The sequence below is a fragment of the Fukomys damarensis genome, unplaced genomic scaffold, assembly GCF_012274545.1.
Source record: "Fukomys damarensis isolate Sample0158 unplaced genomic scaffold, DMR_v1.0_HiC HiC_scaffold_32, whole genome shotgun sequence".
NCBI lineage: Eukaryota > Metazoa > Chordata > Mammalia > Rodentia > Bathyergidae > Fukomys > Fukomys damarensis.
Window position 1 is genome coordinate 23,546,685 of NW_022900944.1, and position 20,220 is coordinate 23,566,904.

The window sequence follows — 20,220 nt, forward strand, 5'->3', positions numbered from 1 at the left end:
ATCTTATATCATTTATATCCTATATATACATATCATTGTTCTTTCACCCCACATTAAGATCTAGTCCACTCATTTTCATTGTTGTCAAACATTCTGTCCTATGAGTATGCCTCAATTTATTCATCCCCTTATTAGTAAACATTTTAATTGTTACCAAATTTTAAAATATTAAATAATCTTACAGCAAACATTTTTGCATAGGTCTCCTTATGCGAGCGTAAAACATTTCCTTTGTGTTCAGTAGAACTACCTCATTATGCCAAACAAACATCATCACTACAGTGCCCCTAATGCATGCTACTGCTTTCCTGGGAGGAACTTTTATCTGACATCAATCAACTTGTTTTTATGTCTCAGCGTCAGTGACCAAAGCCCTGGAGGAAATGGCAAATGTGTATAACCATGCTCCACTGAGGTTCTTTGTGATCTCCCTTAGCAAGACTCTGACCCGGCCACAAATCGCCCTTCTTCTGCTCTATGGGGCAGCCACCGCCCACTTCTGCTTGGGACATCCTCCTTCCTCAGGGAGGTTTGGAGTTTCCATAAATGAGAGGCACAGGGCACCCAGCCGCAGGCTAGTGCTTTACAAAGAACAAAACTGCCCTTTTTCCAAGGATCCCCTGACAAATTAAGCTGGTGGCTTTGAGGTCTGCCTTTTATACTAAAGATGGCCAGACTTGAGGCTACGGTTCTTATAAGAATAAATCCTGCACAGGGAAGTCTGCAGCTAAGACAGAATGGGGTACAGTTCAATGCCTGGACCTCCGAAAGGCTATCTATTATGAGAGAGAAGATGAAGAACAAGATGTAGAGTGGAAGCTCATTTCTGGAAAAAGTACATTATAAAGATACACTTAGAAAATGTCTGACAGGCTACATCCACACCTCTGAGGAGTGGGTTAAGGACATGGGGGGGTGGGAAGAAGATAAGGATCTTTTATTTTGGCTTCATTCAATTTTGTTCTTTTTCTTTAATATGCATTATGACTTTTATATAGTAAGGAATATTTACAGAAGGCAGGCTGTCATCTTTCCAGCCTCTCTGTGCAGCTCAAAATCACCCAGTTCATTTTCAGAACATGCTAGTATAAATAATTAGTAACACAGATCACTGTATTTCAAAAATGCCTGATATTGTTAACATTCATCAGTCAATGGGTACTTACTGAATAAGCATCTGAATGAGAAGATCTTTTGGGGGAACAAAGTGTGATGTAGCTAAGCCAATCAACCCCTAAGGAAGGCTCCACCCGTCCCTCTCTGTGTCCCTGGCTGTAGAATAAAGCAATGTGAGAGGCTAGGGACCCATCTGTCAGACTAGCTGCTAAAACATTCTGTCTCACTGCAAAAATAGACATCCTGGGTTACCAACCACATCACCTTACTGAGACAGACAGAGTGACAGCAAGCTTTGGGCAACAAATATCTCAAGTGACAGTTGCAAGAAATGGGGCAGGGGACAAGAAGAGAGTCATAATCACACCCCAGCTTTCCGCATGGCACTTGAAGTTCTTCTCAATGCAGGCTTCTTCCCCAGCCTCCTCGACCTCCACCCCCACGACATCCTGTGGGCCCAGCCCATCCCTGGGTGTCCTTGCCACACTTGTCAAGCTCCAGTCATCTTAGTCTATCCAGCTTTGTCTTGATACCGGTACCTGCCCAAGAGCAAGAAGCCCTAGCACCTCGGTACGGTCATAACATCTTCTGCCATCCGAAGATGGGCATGACAGTTCGTACCTGTAATCCCAGGACTTCAAGGCTGAGGCAGGAGATTGCAAGTTTGAGTTCTGCCTGGGCAATTTAGTGAGACCTTGTCTCAAAGTAAAAAGAGTTAGGGATGTAGCTCAGCGTAAGGGCCTGGGTTCAATTTCCAGAAAAAACAAAATAAAAGTCTTCTGCCACGCAGCCGTTGCCAATCCATATAGCACCGTCCCATTCTCTCCCTGCCTTGGTCAAGTCATCCCACCTCACCAAATCTCACCAAGTCAGCTGTGCCTCGGACATGGCCTCATGTTCCCTTCTCCTGGAATTTCCCCCTATCCACATCCTCTCATCCCTGTCTCTGGTAACCTCTATGTTTCTATTTTAAAATCTAGTCCTTAAGGCTCAAATTCCACCTTTGCCACATAAAAAGAGCTTGCATTCATAATTAATATGCAAAATGTTATTAGCTCACTTGATTTTCACAACAAACACTGGCAGTCATAGGTGCTATTATTAGTGTCATTTTACAGATGAGGAACTGAGGCTCAATGGTTAAGAAAATGGTGCTATCACCCCAAGTCCTAGGTGCTGAGGATAAGCTTAGGGCCTCACACAGAAGCTCAAGGAAGGGCTGGAAGAAAGGGAGGAGGGATGGAGAGCAAATGAGAGCAGTTTTGGGGGGTTTAGTAGCAGAAGTTTAGCTGGACATTGGCATCTTGGAGCTATTACTTTTTCTTTCATCAAACTTGTGTTTATTGAGCAACTGCTATGTGGTAACCTGGCTGTAGATGTATAAAACAGATAAAGTCATTGCTTGGGAGATCTCAGCTTCTAATAGTGAAGACAGTTACACACACACACACACACACACACACACACACACACTAACAATATAATGTCCACAATAAGTGCTAGGAAGAAAACCAAAGCCAAGTGACAAGGGTGGGTGGGTGTGACTGTGGGTGCAGGGGAAGGCAAGTGTGTAGAGAAGGGTGAAGGGCTATAGTGGTGGCAGCAGAGTCCACTTAGAAAGTTTCTGCAATAATCAGGGAGATGACAGAGGCTCAGACCAGGGATGAAAAATAGTTTGGAGTGAGAAGGGATTGGTTTTGAGATGTATCTGAAAGTAAATGAGAATCTACTGGTTCCATACACACATGAATGGGGAGCTGGGTGGGGAGAGCCTGTTTCACTGAGTCATTTCTTTGAAGAAATCCTCAAAATTATTAATTCTGTTAAATCTCGAGTCCAGGATAATAGTCTGTGTGATGAATTAGGAAGCATTTCTACAAACCAAGGGTTAGCGGACATCTCAAGAAAAAGCACTCAGTGGTTGAGTTGCCAAACAAACAGCCCCTTCCCAAGCAATTACCATTTCCACTTGGCAGAATGACTGACAAACTAGGGGTGCTCGGGCATGGGTATTTGGCAAACGTCATCTTAGAAGAAAATGAAATGAGCCTGTCATTCAAGGAAAACAACTGAAAGATTTGTTGGCAATGATAAAAGTTGAGCTTTCAAGTGTAAATCAGCGTTTGGAAAATTTGTATCCACTGTCATGAATTTGACAGTTTTCCAAGATTTACATTATTTTCTGGTGAGATCAGTCACAATGTTAATGAATGTGATTTTTAAATTTTGTATAGGAAAATATTTGGAAAATCTGCATAACTCAATGAAACAATATTTCCACATGAGCAAATATAACGTTACAAAAACTTGCATGAGTAAAGCACCATTCAAAGAACAAGGTGAACCCATGGATTTCAATATGAGAGTTCATGAATTAATTGATGTGATTGCAGATTGCACCATGCAATTAATCTGTAAGATAAACTATTGTTAAGTTCTAGTATAGTATCAAAGAGGAATATCTACAACTACGTAAAAAGATCATTAAGCTGGGTGTGATGGTGATGCCCGTAATGCCAGCACTCTAGGAGGCTGAGGCAGTAAGCTCACAAATCCAAGCCCAGTCTGGGTAATTTAGAGACTCAGTGAGACCTTGTCTTAAACTGAAAAATAAAAAAGGAGGCTAACGGGGATGTAGTTTGGTGCAAAGGCCCAGGGTTGAGTTCCTGGTGCCAAAAAAAAAACAAAGAATGAAAGAGAGAAAGAAGAAAGAAATAAAGGGGGGGAGGAAGGAAGGAAGAAAGGAAGATAAGGCAAGCAGGCCAGCCATAAAAATGGTCTGCCGTAGCCAGGTGTGGTGGCACACACCTGTAATCCCAGCAGTCTGGGAGGCAGAGGCGGCAGGACCATAAATTTGAGTCTCACCTGAGAAATTTAGCAAGACCCTTCCAAAACTAAAAAAGGGTTGAGAATGTAGTTCAATGGTAGAGCAACCTGGGTTCCATCCCTAACACCAAAAGAATTGTAAAACCTCCCCTTTTCCACTACATATCTGCGTGACATCAGATTTTCTCCTTACATGGACTAAACTGATCTTGTAGGACTGCTATAACAGTACCACGGGAGCAGTAAACAGCAGGCATTAATTTTCTCATAATTCTAGAGGGCAGAAGTCCAAGATCCAGGTATCTTGTTTGTTTTTGTTTTCTTAAGACAGAGTCTCACTATGTATTTCAGGTTAGCCTTGAACTGGCTTCTAGCTTGAATTGGCTTCAAATTCATGGGGATCCTCGCCTCTGCCTCCCAAGTACTGGGATTATAGGCAAGTACTACCTGTGAGATGAAGGTATCTTACCTACAGGGCTGTTTACTCTGAGGCTTATCCCCTTGGTTTGTGAGGGTGATTTTCTTTAGATATCTTTATGTGGTCCTCTCTGTGCCTGCAACCAAGCATTTTATAAGGACACCAGTCCAGGTGGGTTAGGACTGCCCTAACTTAATTCTTTAAAGACCTTGTCTCCAAATACACCCACATTCTGAGGTGTTTGGGGTACTTCAGCACATGGAAGGAAGCAGACACAGTTCAGCCCATAACCATACAGTATACTTCAACTAAATAAAATACTATGAGAAAATTGAATAACAGAAGCAGACATAAGATTCAGCTGTCTTCTCTTGAGCCAGACATCAAAAAGACTTACCAAAATATAAAATAATGCTACTCTTCTCCTAAAATCTTTTTGTTTTAAAAATATAGTTATTTGAAAATTATGTCACATTAATTAATGCAAACATTTGAGTTAAATCCCTGTGAGATAACACAAACAACGAGGCTAATGTTAACTCGGGAACAATGATCAGAAAGCACGGGGATCCAGGAGAACCAGCAGCAAAATTAGCATCCTCCTAGAGGAGCTGGGGAAGAGAACGAGTGATACTCAGGCCAAAATGGAAGTGTGTCCTTATTGTAAGAAGTCATTTAAACGATTAAAAATCCCACTTGCCATACTGTAAGATGATAGGAACAACCATACCTACTGATCAAAAAATCTCTCATTCAAAGCCATCTACCCATCCACGTGCCAAAAAAGTAACGGAGCTGACCAGAGACCTAACTGAAACCGAAGGGAATGAGTTTAGGACAAATAGTGAGGAAAGAAATGTGAAATTGAGATGGGACAAACCAGTACGAACAATTGCTTCCTGTCTACAACTAGCTGTTGGCTTGGAAAGAGCAAGTACTACAAAGGCAGATAAAGACATAAAGGATCAAAATCAGCTCACTGTCAAAATGTTAAAACACACTGAACCAAAGATTACTTTCCAAGGAGAAACTAAAGCTCAGTTTTATGCATCAAATGACAATTCCAAAAGAGAACTTGCCAAACGTTTGTCTGTATCAGAGGGAAGTAGATGTAATCCTTCAGGAACAGAAGCACTGTTACTGGCTGGCTCAGTGGAACCTTCTTTGTTGAATCAAGATAGAAAATATTCCTCACCTGTACCTAATGATATATAAGTCATATCTGCAAATTTGAAACTGGACACAGTTGACCCCCAAAGACAGGGGCTTCTAGTAAAATTACTAGATATGCCTACTGGTGATCGCCATCAGTCTCCAAGGAATCTCACTAATAGGGCTCAAAAATTAACAGCAGGAGTGTTGAGCAAGGAGAGAGATTCCAGAGGCAGAGGTCACCTCCCAGGAGTCTTCACTGGCATTGAAGATGCTGAGGCTCAGAAAAAGAATTCGGAATCACTCATTTCAGGCCTTCGTATTAGTCCTTTAGCTAAAATCCAGGTTGAGGAGAATGAAGAAAAAAGACTTGGCGTTGGAGTAGAGGGGTGTGGGAGCAAAGGAAATGCAGAGAAAAGTAGATTTGCAACAGAGATGCGGAGGTAGGATTCTGTGAGCCATGACTCTAAGAACTGCAGCTTTGGTGATTCAGCCACAGAAGAGAAATCGGAAGATGAAGGTCTGCTTTTAAATGTGTTCATCCACAGGAGGCAGCTTACAGTGAGTTTCTTCATGTATTGAAGTCAAATAGTCAAAGTCCTGCCTCTCTGGCTATGGAATCTCTTCAAGAAGAGAAAGCACAATTCTGCAGTCATGATCAAGCCCCTGATGTAAAGTTATTAGGGGAAAGCAAGGAGCAAGCATCTCTGGAGCCCAGATCTGGCTGTCAGCCCCAGGCTTTGTACACTGGGTGTCAGCAGGCTATACCTTCTGCCCAGCATCACCTTTCTGAAAGCACCTTCATTAATCATGTTGGTGCCACAGACAGAAAGAGCCTTCCTAGCTCCACTGGGCTGGAGTGGTTTCCAGATTCTGGTTATCTTGGACTAGGAGTGTTGGTGGAGAAGCCTTATTATTGGAACTCAGTGGCCCAGAAGCCTCAGCTCACCGGTCCTCAGTGGGGAAGTCTCTCCCAAGGCTGGATCCGGTGCAGCACCACCCTGAAGAAGAGTGGAAATGGTAGCATCACGATGCTCTTTACCAGATTCTTCACCCTGTGCTGCAGCTGGAGCTTCAGGCATCTGAGGCGGCAAGTTGAGCTCCTGAGCAAGTCTTCCAGCAGTGTGATAGAGATTCAGCATGAGACTCCATGCCAGCAATCCAGGCCACCCTCCCATCATCATGTGGAAGAGTTCTGACAGTCCCCAGGCCATCTTCATCCTCGACAAGATTGCTGCTAAAAGTTGGAAATATTCTGGGAGGTTGAGGCAGGAGTATCACAAATTTGAGCACAGACTGGGTAAGTTGGCAAGACCCTATTTCAGAATTTTCAAAACGGTTGAGGATGTAGCTCAGTGTGAAGGTCATGGGTTCAGTCCTCAAGATTGCAGAAAGAAACAAAAGACCGCATGCCTTAACCTCCAGCCACAACTCACATATGAATGGATAAACCCTCTGCTGCCTAGTTTTGCTTAATCCTGAGTAATATTTGAAATACAGAGATCCAAGGAAAGTGTTTTTCTAAACCTTAAAATATTTAGCTGTAAGGTCCCAGGTGCATACCTATAATCCCATCTGCTTGGGAAGCTGAGACAGAGTGATTACAAGTTCAAGACCAACATGGGTGACTTAGTAAGACTTTGTCTCAAAGTAACATTTTAAAAAGAGCAAGGATAGAGCTCAGCGGTAGAGCACATGCTTAGTGTGCATGAGGCCTATGATTCCATCTCTACCAAAAAAAGGAAAATGAAAAATCATTTTATTATATTACCCACAGGATATTCTGTACTTTATGGGAGATCCATACAGTATTGTTATCACTCTTCATAATAAAAGTATTTTAAAAATAAAAGTAAAATATAGTTATTTGTCACAAAATCATGTTGCTAACATGGTTGCTCAAGGGGCCTTGTCTATCACCTCCTGTCTAAGTCGCTTTCCTTCTCGCTGGGACACAACTTAAAGGATGAGAGGTTTACTTTGGCTCACATCTTTCAGAAGTTTCAATCCTGGATTCAGGGCAGGAAGTCATGGTGGAGGGGCCTGGACAGAGCAAAGCTTCTCATGTTGTAGGGAAAGTTAAAGGGTCTCAGTGAGGTTTCTGGGAAATAAAAGAGTTAAACTCCTGCTAGAGAGAGAGAGCAGCTAAGAAAGACAAACAGAGGGGCCGGGGATTTAGCTTAGTGGTGCTGCTACCTACTCCGCCAACATGAGGTCCTGAGTTCGATCCCCAGTACCAGAAAAAAAAAAAAGACAGAGAGAGCTGATAGGGCTGCCTGGCTCACTTCACGCCAAGGCTGCATTCCGTACTCCCTCCATCTCCAACTAAGCACAAAAGAAATGGCGGGGGGCACATTCTGAAAAAACACCTAGACACTCACACACATAAATATAAATACATATATATATATATATATATATATTTCTCTCTCCATATTGATACACTAAAATGCACATGTATCCTTTTTACAAACTCTGCCTTGAGTACAACTCTGCTGGAAATCTCACAAGATAAGCAACTAGACAGCACAAAGAGGCCGAAGAAGGGCTTATCCAAAATGTGCACATAGACAATGGAAGGGCAATGGCCAAAGCAAGAGTCTCAAAGCCCAAAATAGCCAATCAAGTTCTAACAACTCTTAAAGGGGAGAAGCTCCTTTCTCCCCATGTAATAAAAGACCCCTGAGTGTCAGCTCTGGGCTGCCCACATTACTCTGATAAGGTAGCTATCTATCTCCTGATTTTTCTCTCCTTTTCCTAATGCAGTGATTTTGCTTCCTCGTTTCTCTTTTCTTTTTTTTATCGCCATTTTAAAAAAAAATCTCTACTAATATTTGTATATAAGATGTTAAAGAAATCCCAGGGTATGCTATGGGGAATTGGATACAAAAACACACGTGATGTCAGGTTAACAGAAAATATCTACTCTAACGTAATATCTACACACAGATGCTCAATAAATGTCCATGGTATTTGTACCAAGAAATTACCATGAAGTACATGGCCCCCTTTTTTGACATCAAATAATTTCATAAGCCCCCACTTACAGACACTGAACTCTTACATGATTGAAAAATATATGAAAATAACAAAAAATAAAGTCACTATGTGTTTAGATTTATATCAAAAATATTTCCCAAAGCCTCATGCACTCATAGGTGGAGATTTTGTAAAGCAATTTCTTTTTTTTCCCCCTTTTCAATAAAATGATTTTGATTCTCTTTCTGAACTTATATCTCTAATTCTTTTATTGATTAGAGTTTTTAATGAACCCTAGATAAAAGTCTACCCTCCCGAGCCATACATGACAATGTCACAGTGATCAGGAAGCAGAGAGAACCAAGGAGATGGGAAGGGAAACATACTTTTCCAGGTTACACCCCAGGGAACCACTTCTGCTGACCAGACCCCACCTCCTCACAGCAGGCCCCCTGTATTGCTTCCTTGATTCATTCACCTCCAAAAGCCCCAGCTATGAGCCCATGGGGCCTGCGGGGGACATTCTTGCTGTAAACCAAAATGCTTCCCCTTCTCTCAGACCAGCCACTGTTGTTTCCTAGAAGACGCGCAGTTTCCCAACTTGCTGCCCTTCTCACCTGATCGCCATCCTAAATCACCTCTACAGGGAATTCAGAGGACCATCATTCAGGTGTTAGTTTAAATGTCACCCCCTTGGGGAGACTTTGCCTAGAGCTCTCTCTTGTGCCCCACCCTGTAAGTAAGTCAGAAATAGGTTCTAGCGGCACCCCGCATTCTTCCTTCACAGCACCTAAAGCCAGTGGGCAGGGAGTTAGTTCTGAGAACATTCATTTCCTATCAGCCTGTCCTATTTCCAGCAGGCCCACAAAGCTCGTCTCCTCATCCTTGTATCTTTTGTTCAAAGAAATGAATGAATGAAGCTGTGCATTTGGTTGCTGTGGGGAAGGGAGGAAGGGGCTTTCTTCCACTGTGCATCTGGGGAAAAGGCTGGGACTCCGAATTTTCCCATCTGAAACCCCAGGAAGTTTTGTCATAGGATCTACTTTCCAGAGTACTTACAGCCCTTGTAGAACAGGATACTGCTGTGTCGAGGAAGAAGGAGTGGAGTTAGAATGCTTATGATCCCATCTTTCCCCTTTCTGTACCGGACAAGCCCACTGAAGGAGAGAGAGAGAGTAGAGGACAGACAGAAGGAATTGGGCCATTGCCTTCCTGTGACCTCCTTTCCAGGGAAAAGACAATAGTGCAAATAAGTTTGTTTTGTTTTTTGTTTTTCTCTTGGGTGCACTTGGGAAACTGGCAATTTAGAGAGGCCCAGAGTGCATTCCATGACTGTTCCACAAAATAAGTTTTAACAATGTGGAAAGACGGACATAATTGTTGAAATATAAATTCATAAGACATGGTCCCTCGGGGCCTGCTTTGGCAGTGAGGATAACTGAGCTTACATTTTTAAAGGTCAGTTTTAACCAGCTCTTGAAGCAAAGGGCTATACTCTCATCAGCGTCACCCTCTAACAGAATTTCTGAGCCATGATTAAACATAAAACTTGAACTACTGCCTTTATCCTATCAATCACTAAATAAAAACATACATGAGAACCAAATAGGCAAACTTTCTGCCTCCTTCTGGAATACTCCAACCATTTACTGGGCACACAGGCCAATAGAAGCAGCTGCTACATCTGCCTTCTAACAAGGCCAGGCCACTGGGGCCCTGTGTAGGTGGAGGACAGCTCCCAGGTCACCTGCTTTTCATGCATGTATTGGTCATAAATTAGAGAGCAAAAGAAGGTGATTACATGGACATTTGAATTATCTTTTCTAAAAAAAATTTCTCTCTTCACAAAAATGATTTTAAAAGAAATCAATGCACTATATTTACTGTAGAGAATTTCTAAAATTTGGATAAATATCAAGAAAAAAGTACATGAAATTCTACTTGTTGTATTTCTTGCCTTTTTTCTATCTATCTATATCTATCTATACTTTACTTCATAACATTAGATTTAGGCATACAGTTTTATATACTGCTTTTTTCTCCTTTAATACTATGATTATCTTTCTTCAAAGATACAACTTTTAACAGTGGCATAGAATTCTACTATTTGGGGGCCTCAGCTGAAACTGAATGAGAGTCCCTATTTTTTAAGCATCTTGTTGCATGTGCAAAGATAAATTATAGGGAGACATTAGGACAAATCATCAGAAATACAAGAGTAGTGATATACTTCACCTCTTCATTTCAGCCTTCGTTGGACTAAGCAGAGAAAAAAAGTAAAGATGCTAAAGATAAGGTAAATATAGTTACTACGAATTCTGAAGTCCGTCCTCTGAAGAGTAGATATCTTTTCCAGTATGAATGGAAAGAGTTACAACAGTATCCATCGATATGAAATGAAGTGTGATGTATATATATGAAACAGAATATTATTCAGCCTTAAAAAAGAAGGAAATTCTGTTAAATGAAACAACATGAATGAATCTGGAAGACAGTAGGCTAGGTAATCACAGGAGGACAAATGCTGTATGAGACCATTTATATAAAGTATCTTAAACTGTCCAGCTCATGGCAACATAGAATGATATCTGCCAGAGGCTGGGGGAGAAGGAAGGGAATAGTTTTTAATCAACAAGTGTAAGATTTCAGTTATGTGAAATCAGAAAATCCTAGAGGTCTGCTACTTCACAGAGTGACAGTAGTTAACACTATTTTGTTAAATACTTAAACATTTAAGAAGGGATAGCTGCCTTGGGGTGATGCATTCCTGTAATCCCAGCAGTCAGGAGGCTGAGACAGAAGGATCACTTGAGTCCAGGAGTTTGAGGCCAGCCTGGGATAATAATGAAATTCTGTCTCAAAAAGAAAAAAATCTCAGAGGCAGATCTTATGTCAGCAGAGACTCATACCATAGTAAGATAAAACAGAAGTAAAAGAAAAATTGATTGTGCATAATAAATTAGAAATAATATAAATCACACTTTCTCATCATAATACAATAAACCTAGAAATAAATTAAAAATAGAGACAAAACATCATCCATTTGATGATGTCAAGACCTTCTATTGAAACCACTCACGGACAAAAAATAAATTTTCAGAATGTGCTGATTTGAACATGTTCCCAAAAGTCTGTAGGAAACCAAAATCTTTATGCTTATGGTCTTTGGAGATAGAACCCTGGAATGTAACACTGGGACTGGATGAGGCTGTGAAAGTGGGGCTCTCAGGGAAGCATTATTGGCTTTACAGGAAGAGGAAGAAAGAGCAGAGCTAGCACGCATGCTCTGTGTCCCCATGTGATGCCCTGCTCCAAGCTGGATGTAGCGAGTTCCTCACCAGAGGCTGATCAGATGCAGATGTTGTAGTCTTGGACTTCTGAGCCTCCGGAGCCATATAAGCCAAATAAACTTTATTCTTTATGAACTAGCAAGTCTCAGGTATTTTGTCATAGCAAAAGGAGATGGACTAAGAATAATATTTGGGAAATAATGGTAATTAAAAACACTACATGTCAAAAGGAAAGAATAGAGCTAGAGCTGTACTTGGAGGAAAACACTCTCTTTGCTGAATAAGAAAGAAAAATAAAACACAGCTGTCAACCAAGTGTGCCCAAGAAATAGGGAGGAAGAACATTGTGTCTACTTTTGGAGCTCTTCAAGGTGAGGGGCCCACTTTATTATAAACTCTCCACTCAAATGCTTCAGTTAAGTAAGATGCTGAGAGATGAAAAACAATAAGAGATCGCAATTCCAGGCCTTCTTCAGAGCCAGATATTGTCTTGTTGGTTTTTTAAAAAATCAAAACAACAACAATAAAATAGATATAGCCCAGTGTGGTGGTGCACATATATAATCCCAGAACTCTGGAAGGTGGAGGCAGGAGGATCACAAGTTCAAGCCCAGCCTGGGTAACTTAGCAAGGCCCTATCTCAAAATTTAAAATAAATTAAAAGGGGGTTAGGGATGTAGCTCAGTGCAAAGGCCTTGGTTTCAGTCTCCAATATCACACAAACAAACAAACAAAACCCCAACTGTGTTAAGATGTAACTCACGTGTCAAAAAACACACTCACATAGTGTGTAAGATTCAATGCCTTTTACTATAGTTGCAAGTCTGTGTACATATCACCATGAATCATTTTAGAATATTTTTATTACCGTTTTTAAAACCCAAGCACATTAGCAGTTGCTGCCTCACTTCTCCTCAGGCCCACACTCCAGGCTCTGGCAAACCCTAATGTGCTTTTTATCTCTGTGGATTTGTCTCTTCCAGATATTTCACAGAAATGAGGAGTGGTGGGGAACAGTGAGCTGGAGAACAACAGCTAAACAGGTACAGTGCTGCTGAGAAAGTTCTGGAGCTAGGGAATGGTGCTGGTTGCATAGCATTGTGACTGCACTTAACACCACTGAACTGTTAACTTCAAAATAGTCAGCTGTATGTTATGAGTATTCTGCCATATCAGAATTTTGATTCCAAACGAAGGGAACCAGTATTTGTGAAGTCATTCCACAGGACCGTATCTAATTTAAGAATTAGTCATGAATATTCAGTGGATTATTTCTGTCACACTGTAATTAAGAGAAACATAGCCAGTAAAACGGCACCCAAAACAGCAAACTTTTAAATTTACTTAACCAAAATAAGATTAGGCATTTTTTTTTCAACAGCAAAGTGTAATAGTTTTAACAAAACAAACATATGGACTTCAAAAATGTTTTACCTATGATGATGAAATGCATTGCATTTCAACAGACTGTTATCTGGGTGGCAGGGGGAGGCTGGAACGTCAGGCCGTGTGGCTGGCTTCACCCTGTTCTTTCTGCTTTTCTAGCCTGCAGAGGAAAGGCCTCTGCTTTCACGTCCCTAATGTGTCTCCCAGCAGCGTGAGCTGTTCAGCTGCAGGGACTATGGGCCTGGTACTTCTCAGGCCAAGCTGACTGGCCTGCTTTTGTGTGGCGTATGTGTGGATGTGGTGGGGGCGATCGTCATCTCCCCAGGGGCTGTCAGATCCGGAAGGCAGGAAGACTGGTCAGGAGGAACCTCAAATCCTAGAGCCAGTCCAGTACTTCTTCTGTGGTTGTGCTAAACATCCTTCTGTTTTCAAGTGAGGGAATATTGGGGTCAGCTTCAGAATAGTTTGGGACTTTTAAAAAATTAAACTATTCAGAATACTGCAACCAAGCATTAAGACAGTGGTTTTGATTTTGGTCAGACATTAAAATCATCTGGGGCTTTGGACACTCTCTATGGGTTGAAACAGACCCTGCGCTTGGGGCTCTGAATCAGCATCAGTAGGGCTTTCTGCTCCCCATGTGGCTCCCGGGGTGAGAGGCTGGATACAATGGCAAGACAAGCCTGACCATTAAGAAGCTGAAAACACCTTCTTCCCGCCAGCAAAAGACACTCGGCTTTGCCGAAATAAACCAGCAGTAGGGACAAGTCCCGCCCTGTCCTGAACGCCCTGGAACAGTCCGACGATGTAAGGGACGCTGCCAGGAGCGAATGAACCTCGCTTCGGTTCTCTCAGTCATTCACCCGATCACTCACGCTGTCTCCTATCGCTCATTAGTCATTCATTGGTTCCACTCGTTCATTCACTCCGCCCCGCCAGGCAAACGCCGAGTTTGTTGCGATGATCACTTCGGCCAGTAGGTGGAGATCTTGCTCGCAAGAGTCCCATGCAAGCTTTCTCAAGGGGTCGTCAGGAGCGGCTTTCCCTAAAAATAAGGGAAAAGGTTTCTATGCTAACGATTCTTTGGCAGAGACACTGCTGCTGTTTACAGTTAGCAAGAGAAAAGGTGCGCAAAACAAGCCCACTTTCTCTGGTTTTTATTGTTGTTTTGGTGGTACTAGGGAATGAACCCAGGACCTTCACACTGAGCTACACTCCCAGCACCATCACGCTCCTCCTCCACCTTGCCCCCCCCCGCCCCCGCGTTTTACGACCAGGGTCTCATTAAGTCGTTAAATGGCCCAGGCTAGTCTCAAACTTGCAATTCTCCTGCCTCACCTTCCCAGAGTGTGAGGATGACAGGTATATGCTACCAGGACCAGCTTGCTTTCCCATCTCTGGTTTTTGGAGGAACTGCTGTGAAAGGAAGGGGGCAGGGAAGAGAAGGGAGAGGGGAAGGGCCAAGAACCAGAGAGAGGAAGAAATGGGGGAGTATCACCTTGGCGGAAATGATAAGACCTTAAAATGACGGTGTTTGTTCTTCTCTTCATTGGTGTCAAGTGGTTTGTTCACGGGCCTCATTTCCAGAGTGGCTGCCTCCCTGCGGCAAGCAGGTTGAGCTTGCCAGAGTCTGCCTGTGGCTGTCACCATTCCTGGGTGGCAGTGCTTAGAGCACTGTTTCTGCTGGGAATCTGGGGGTCCTGCTACACCCTGGCTTCACAGGCAGTGATTACAGACCAGAGTGAACTGTGGAGTCTGAGCAGAGCACCTGGTTTTGTATTGGTGCTCAAAGGTAAGATTGCACTTGGCTGCAATTCTCTGTTGCTGTGCAGTTTCCCAAAAACCTCTATTTTACAGAGCTCAAGGGCGTCAAAAGGCATAGAAGGGCAGGTAGGGATTAGAGTCCTAGTCTCTAGATAAGAGAGATAAATTAAGTTGGCAAATAATATAATGCTCTTGAGAGACGTGCACTTAAGCCTTGTTGTGGTCAATTTGATTACATCTTCAAAAGTGAGCATTTGCAAGCTTGAATTCTAAATGAGAGTTCAAGAAATCCAAGCAGCAAAGTGGAAAACTGTAATCACAATGAGTTTTGAAAGAACACCGACAACTTTTTCAATGTTCAGTAAATGACAGCTATTCCAAATGTTTTTATCTGGGAGGTGAAAACAGGTGTCCTGATTGGTGCACAGGCAAGGCGCACCTGCCACATAAGTGCGTACTGTCCCTGTGTTCAGATGTGAAACCCTGCTGGTCCCGCTCTTACTACTGTCCCAGGACAGAGTCCTGTCCTTACCATTGGCAGGGTAGGGTGACTCCTTGGCAGCTGGGGACCCTCCGCTCCTTTCTCAAACTGATTGGGTTACATTTTGTTGCCTGAAGGAAAACCACAGTGGCAGTGACAGTCTCTGTATTCTAGCCTGATAGGTAGCAGGTGGTAAACAAAACTAAAACAAAGCAAAACAAACCCCGCAAAGGATAATTTTTGAGTTGGGAAGATAGAACTCCAACAGTGCAACCATCAGCCTCCAGGAGCAGGGTTAGTGACAGCCTACGTCACCTTTGGAAGCACAGCTTGGGGGGTATAGGCAGCAGATCTGATGCTCAGCTACAACTTTCTTCCCCCACAGCTCAGATGACTAAGACCAGCCCAGTGGAACCGTGTGCTTTGAAAATTGCCTTGGGGCCTCTTTTGACCAAGTCTCCAGAGAGTTCTTTTTTTGGACACTGGAAGAATTTATTTCCTGTGATTGGAAAACCGAAAAAAAAAAATGGTGAGTTTTCAAGGCTATTCTGGGTTTTCTCTCCCAGACCGGTTATCTGTTTAATAAAGGAACTTTTTAAAATTCTGGTCTGATTCGGTTAATAGAAAGGTAGTATTAAGGATGGATGTCTCAAACTCACAAGTTTCCCTATCTCTACTGAACAGGCTCCCCATTTTTCCTGGCTCAGTTCAATATCCTACTCCCACAAAGTTTCCTCCATTAATCAGGCAGTGTGGAGTCTCTGTCTCTCTGTGTCTCTGTGCGTGTGTCTCTCTCTCCTCTCTCTGACTCAGTCTCTGTATGTGTGTGTGTGTGTGTGTGTTTCTCTCCAATTATAAATTGTATTAAAATTGTGTCCTTTTCCACCCTACAGCCTGAGTCCACTATTTTCTCCAAAACCAACCAGTAAACGTCTCTCTCACACTTGCATTATTACAGTCTCTGCCATTCTGACACTTGAAAGAGTAGATGCATGATTTTCCTTTTCAGTAAGAGTTTACAGGCTATTTTCTTTCATGCGACATCATACTTTCTTCTCTGGGGCTGCCTGCTCTTGTCCTTTGCCCATTTTGGGTTTCTTATTATCTATTGGAGCACTTTATATATTAAATAAATTAATGTTTAAAATAGACGATGTAATATTTTCCTCAGCTTGTCAGTTTGCTAAAATGTTGTTTCTGATATGTTTTTCCTGTACAATATGGTTTAACTTTTGTAGAATGTGATTTATCTATTTTTCTGTAAATTTCCTTGGTTCTTTGTCTGGTTTAGAAAGATCTTACCCACTTCATGATTTTAAAAGCATCTTTTGAGTACCTAGGGGTGTGGCTCAGTGGTAGATCAAGGGCTTTGCATGCATAGCACCCTGGGTTTGATCCTCAGAACCACAAAATAAATAAATAAATCAGACATGGCAGCACACACCTGTAATCCCAGCTACGCATAATCCAAGCTACTAGGAAGCTGAAGCAAGAGAATCACGAGCTTGAGTCCAGGCTGGGCAACTTAGTGAGACCTTATCTGTCTCCATGAAATGGAAATGTAGGTTAATAGTAGAGCACTTGCCTAGTATGCACAAAGCCCTGGGTTCTACCCCAGTACTGCAAAAAAGTAATTAAAATATTTTATTACATTTTAAAGTCATTTCATGTTTCATTGTATTTAAATCTTTGATCCATTTGGAAGGTATGTGGATATAAAAAGTAAATTAGCACCCAACGTAATTTCTCCATCCACATTTATTATATAATCTACCTTTTACCCATTGATCTGAAAATCAACTTTATCAAAAGACAAATTATCAGGCCAGGGATTTAGCTCAGTGGTTCTGCCATCTGCCTCACAAGTACAAGGACCCAAGTTCAATCCCTGGTACCCCCCCCGCAAAAAAAAATCACAAATTTGTGAGAGACAGACCATCTCTTAGGGTTTTCTATTCTCTATTCTGTCCCATAGATTTGTATGTTTATTCAAATGCCAATTTTAGTTCTTTAATTTTTTATTATTCTTATGATATCTTTTACCTCCTGCCTTACAGTATAATTCTTTGTATATATATGCCCTAACTCTTCTTTTTTTTCACTGTTAAGGGTTTATTTGGTGTTGTGGTTAGTATGACACTTAGTTGCATTACTCACAAGTAGAGCTTTTCTTTTTACATTATATGACAATATACATTCCTGTTATGTGTGTGTATGTATACATATATAATACACAAAAAAATCCTTTAAAACAGTGGTGCACAACACATGCAATATTGGATTTATATACTGGATCCCAAGCTGTGACCAACTGGGAAAAAAGTCAGACTAGGCTTGGTTGGTGAAGTTATGTAACAGAGTAATGTACATCTGGTTTGAAGGGCAGCTAGAGCCTGTGCGGTATTGGCCATGGTGTCTCAGGGATGGTGGAGCTACTTTAACCAGTTTAGGACTACAAAAGTTAAGTACCATCTGGCATCAGGATAGAACTGTGGGGTTTTGTGAACTATTTCCATTTCTAACATTGGGAAATTGATGTTTTTCTAAGGCCATCTTAATACTACTGCTTCAACCACAGATCAGACAAAAAGGACAACATGCACAACCTCCAACTAAGTCCTCTTGTAGCCCAGACAGTGAAGAGGTGTGACACTAAAAGACTTTAAAGTTACAGCTCTTTCTGGATTGCCTACGGGAGATCTGTGCTCTTCTTCAATTGGACCTATTCCTCAGGAGTCAGAGTCAGCTTCACAACATGTGAGATCCCATTTTGTTCCAAGACACCAGGAATGCTAAGAAGACATCATCCTTTATTCCATAGAAACCTTTAATCATGGTAGAAATTGAATGCACCCTCCCAACATTTTTTCCTTATGCTTCCTGCCAAATCTTCCAAGACAGTCCAATGGACCAGGATGTATATAGCCTTTTAGTTTGATCACTTCATAAGCACTGTCAACCACCTGTTAGTGAACCTCTTTCTAATACTCCTTATCCCCATCAGTTCCTAACTCGGGGTGCAGATTCTTCAGGGAGACACCAGAAACATTCACTCCACTCTACACAGGCTCAGTAGAATCTCCATGCTCCCCAAAGATCTATCCATGGCAGCTTATTGGGTGAGCTCCCATCCTTTCCCCCACCAGGTAATGGACCAGGTGGAATCCAAATTGCAACCACTTCTAATAACACAGTTTTTGGGAAAGCCACTTACCTTCCAAGCCACAAGGTCAAGATATCCACTGGGTTGGAAACAACAAGCAACTTGCAGTTTGGGCTGTACTTTCAACATTAGGAATGATGAACTCAAAGATGTTCACGTTACACTGGACTCAATTAAGATGGCCTTTGCCCTCTTGCTGACGTGCCCCAGCTGTGATAACAACCAGATTGGAGTTTGCAGTTACATCGTAGTCTTTGCCAGAGATAACTTTTGGTGTTCTAAGGAAAAGACTGTGGTGTTGGATCCATCATCTCTCCCTTCAATTTGTTTTTCATGAAGTCAACAAGAGCAAGTTTATCTGCTAAGTCCTTCAGTAAGATACCAATGGCACAGGCCATGGCAACAGAACAGCACCAACCCCAACAACTGTAATCTTAAACTGGGGGACCTGTTCTTTCTTAAGGAGATTGACAATCAGCTGATCCTTGAAACTGGCCATCTTGGATTTAGAACCCAAAGGAACCAGAAGTGCATGTTGGGCAGTGATCAGGGTGCACATTTGCAAGGTCCAGACTTGGCAGAAATGGCTAGAGCACTCCTGTGCTGTAACTCTTTAAGGGCATAGAAAGTATCTCTTGCATTTTTATAAATCTTTTTTTTTTTTTAAGTGATAGCGGGGATCAAACTCAGGCCCTTGTGCTTGCAAAGCAGGCAGTGGAATCTACTGAGCCAAATCCCCAGCCCTATATATCTTCTTATGTAATCCTCTCATTACTGAGAGTTGATGTTCAATCAGTTCTTGTTATTTAAATAAATTAAAGGCTGGATTCTTAAATTCACAGCATTGTCAAGAAATGCCCACAGGGCTCCAGATTCTCTGAGCTTCATCTACACTTGTTATTTTCTGAGATTTGTGTTTGTCTGTTTGGTAGTACCCATCCCAATGGGTATGAGGTGGAATCTCATTGTGGTTTGCATTTGCATGCCCTTAATAATTGGTGATGCTGACCATCTCTTCATGGGCTAAATGACCATTTGTACAGTATCTTCTTTGAAGAAATGTCTATTCAAGTGTCTTACCTGTCTTAAAATCTAGTTGTTTTTTATTGTTGAGTTATAGGGTACTTCAAATATTCTGAATATTAACCTCTTTTCAGTAATTTGCAGTATTTTCTCCTATTCTGTGAGTTGCTTCCCATGCCTGCCAGTTAGAGGCACAATTTTTTAAATTTTGACTCTAGTTCAACTTATCTTTTTGTGTGTGAGTGCCTGTACTTTTAGTGTCATATCCAAGAACAACCTGACAATCTTAACATTATAATACAGTCTCCCATAATAGGCTCTCATCTTAAATTAAGAATTCTACATCATCTTCAAGTAGAAAATGCCACTATTCCATTAACAAAAAAAATGAGATGAATTGAATTGCTAAGTGTGGTTTTGTTTGGGAATTGTGTTGACATTATTGGAATGTTTGGATATTATTTTTACATTGTACCCTGGTTGAGTAATAAGAGAACCCTGGCAAACCAGTTGTATAGATTTTTCCAGAAGATGTGAAAGGATGTGTCTAACTCTCTTAATGAATAGACTGGCCATTAGGATTGCTGTACCATGTTTTCACCCCAGGTCAACTTCTCTCCTC

The 20,220-nt window shown here is 41.8% G+C and overlaps 1 protein-coding gene and 1 pseudogene across 1 annotated transcript; one reads left to right on the top strand and one right to left on the bottom strand.

The window, feature by feature from the left end:
- The first annotated feature begins 5,004 nt into the window (after window positions 1-5,004).
- Window positions 5,005-6,711, top strand: LOC104857368 (uncharacterized protein C17orf80-like). Its single transcript, XM_033757898.1, is given in 3 exon segments — window positions 5,005-5,046; window positions 5,048-6,050; window positions 6,053-6,711. Coding segments are annotated over 3 exon segments (1,704 nt in total).
- An 11,289-nt stretch (window positions 6,712-18,000) lies between these two features.
- LOC104857345 lies at window positions 18,001-19,074 on the bottom strand (annotated as a pseudogene).
- Window positions 19,075-20,220: the final 1,146 nt, after the last annotated feature.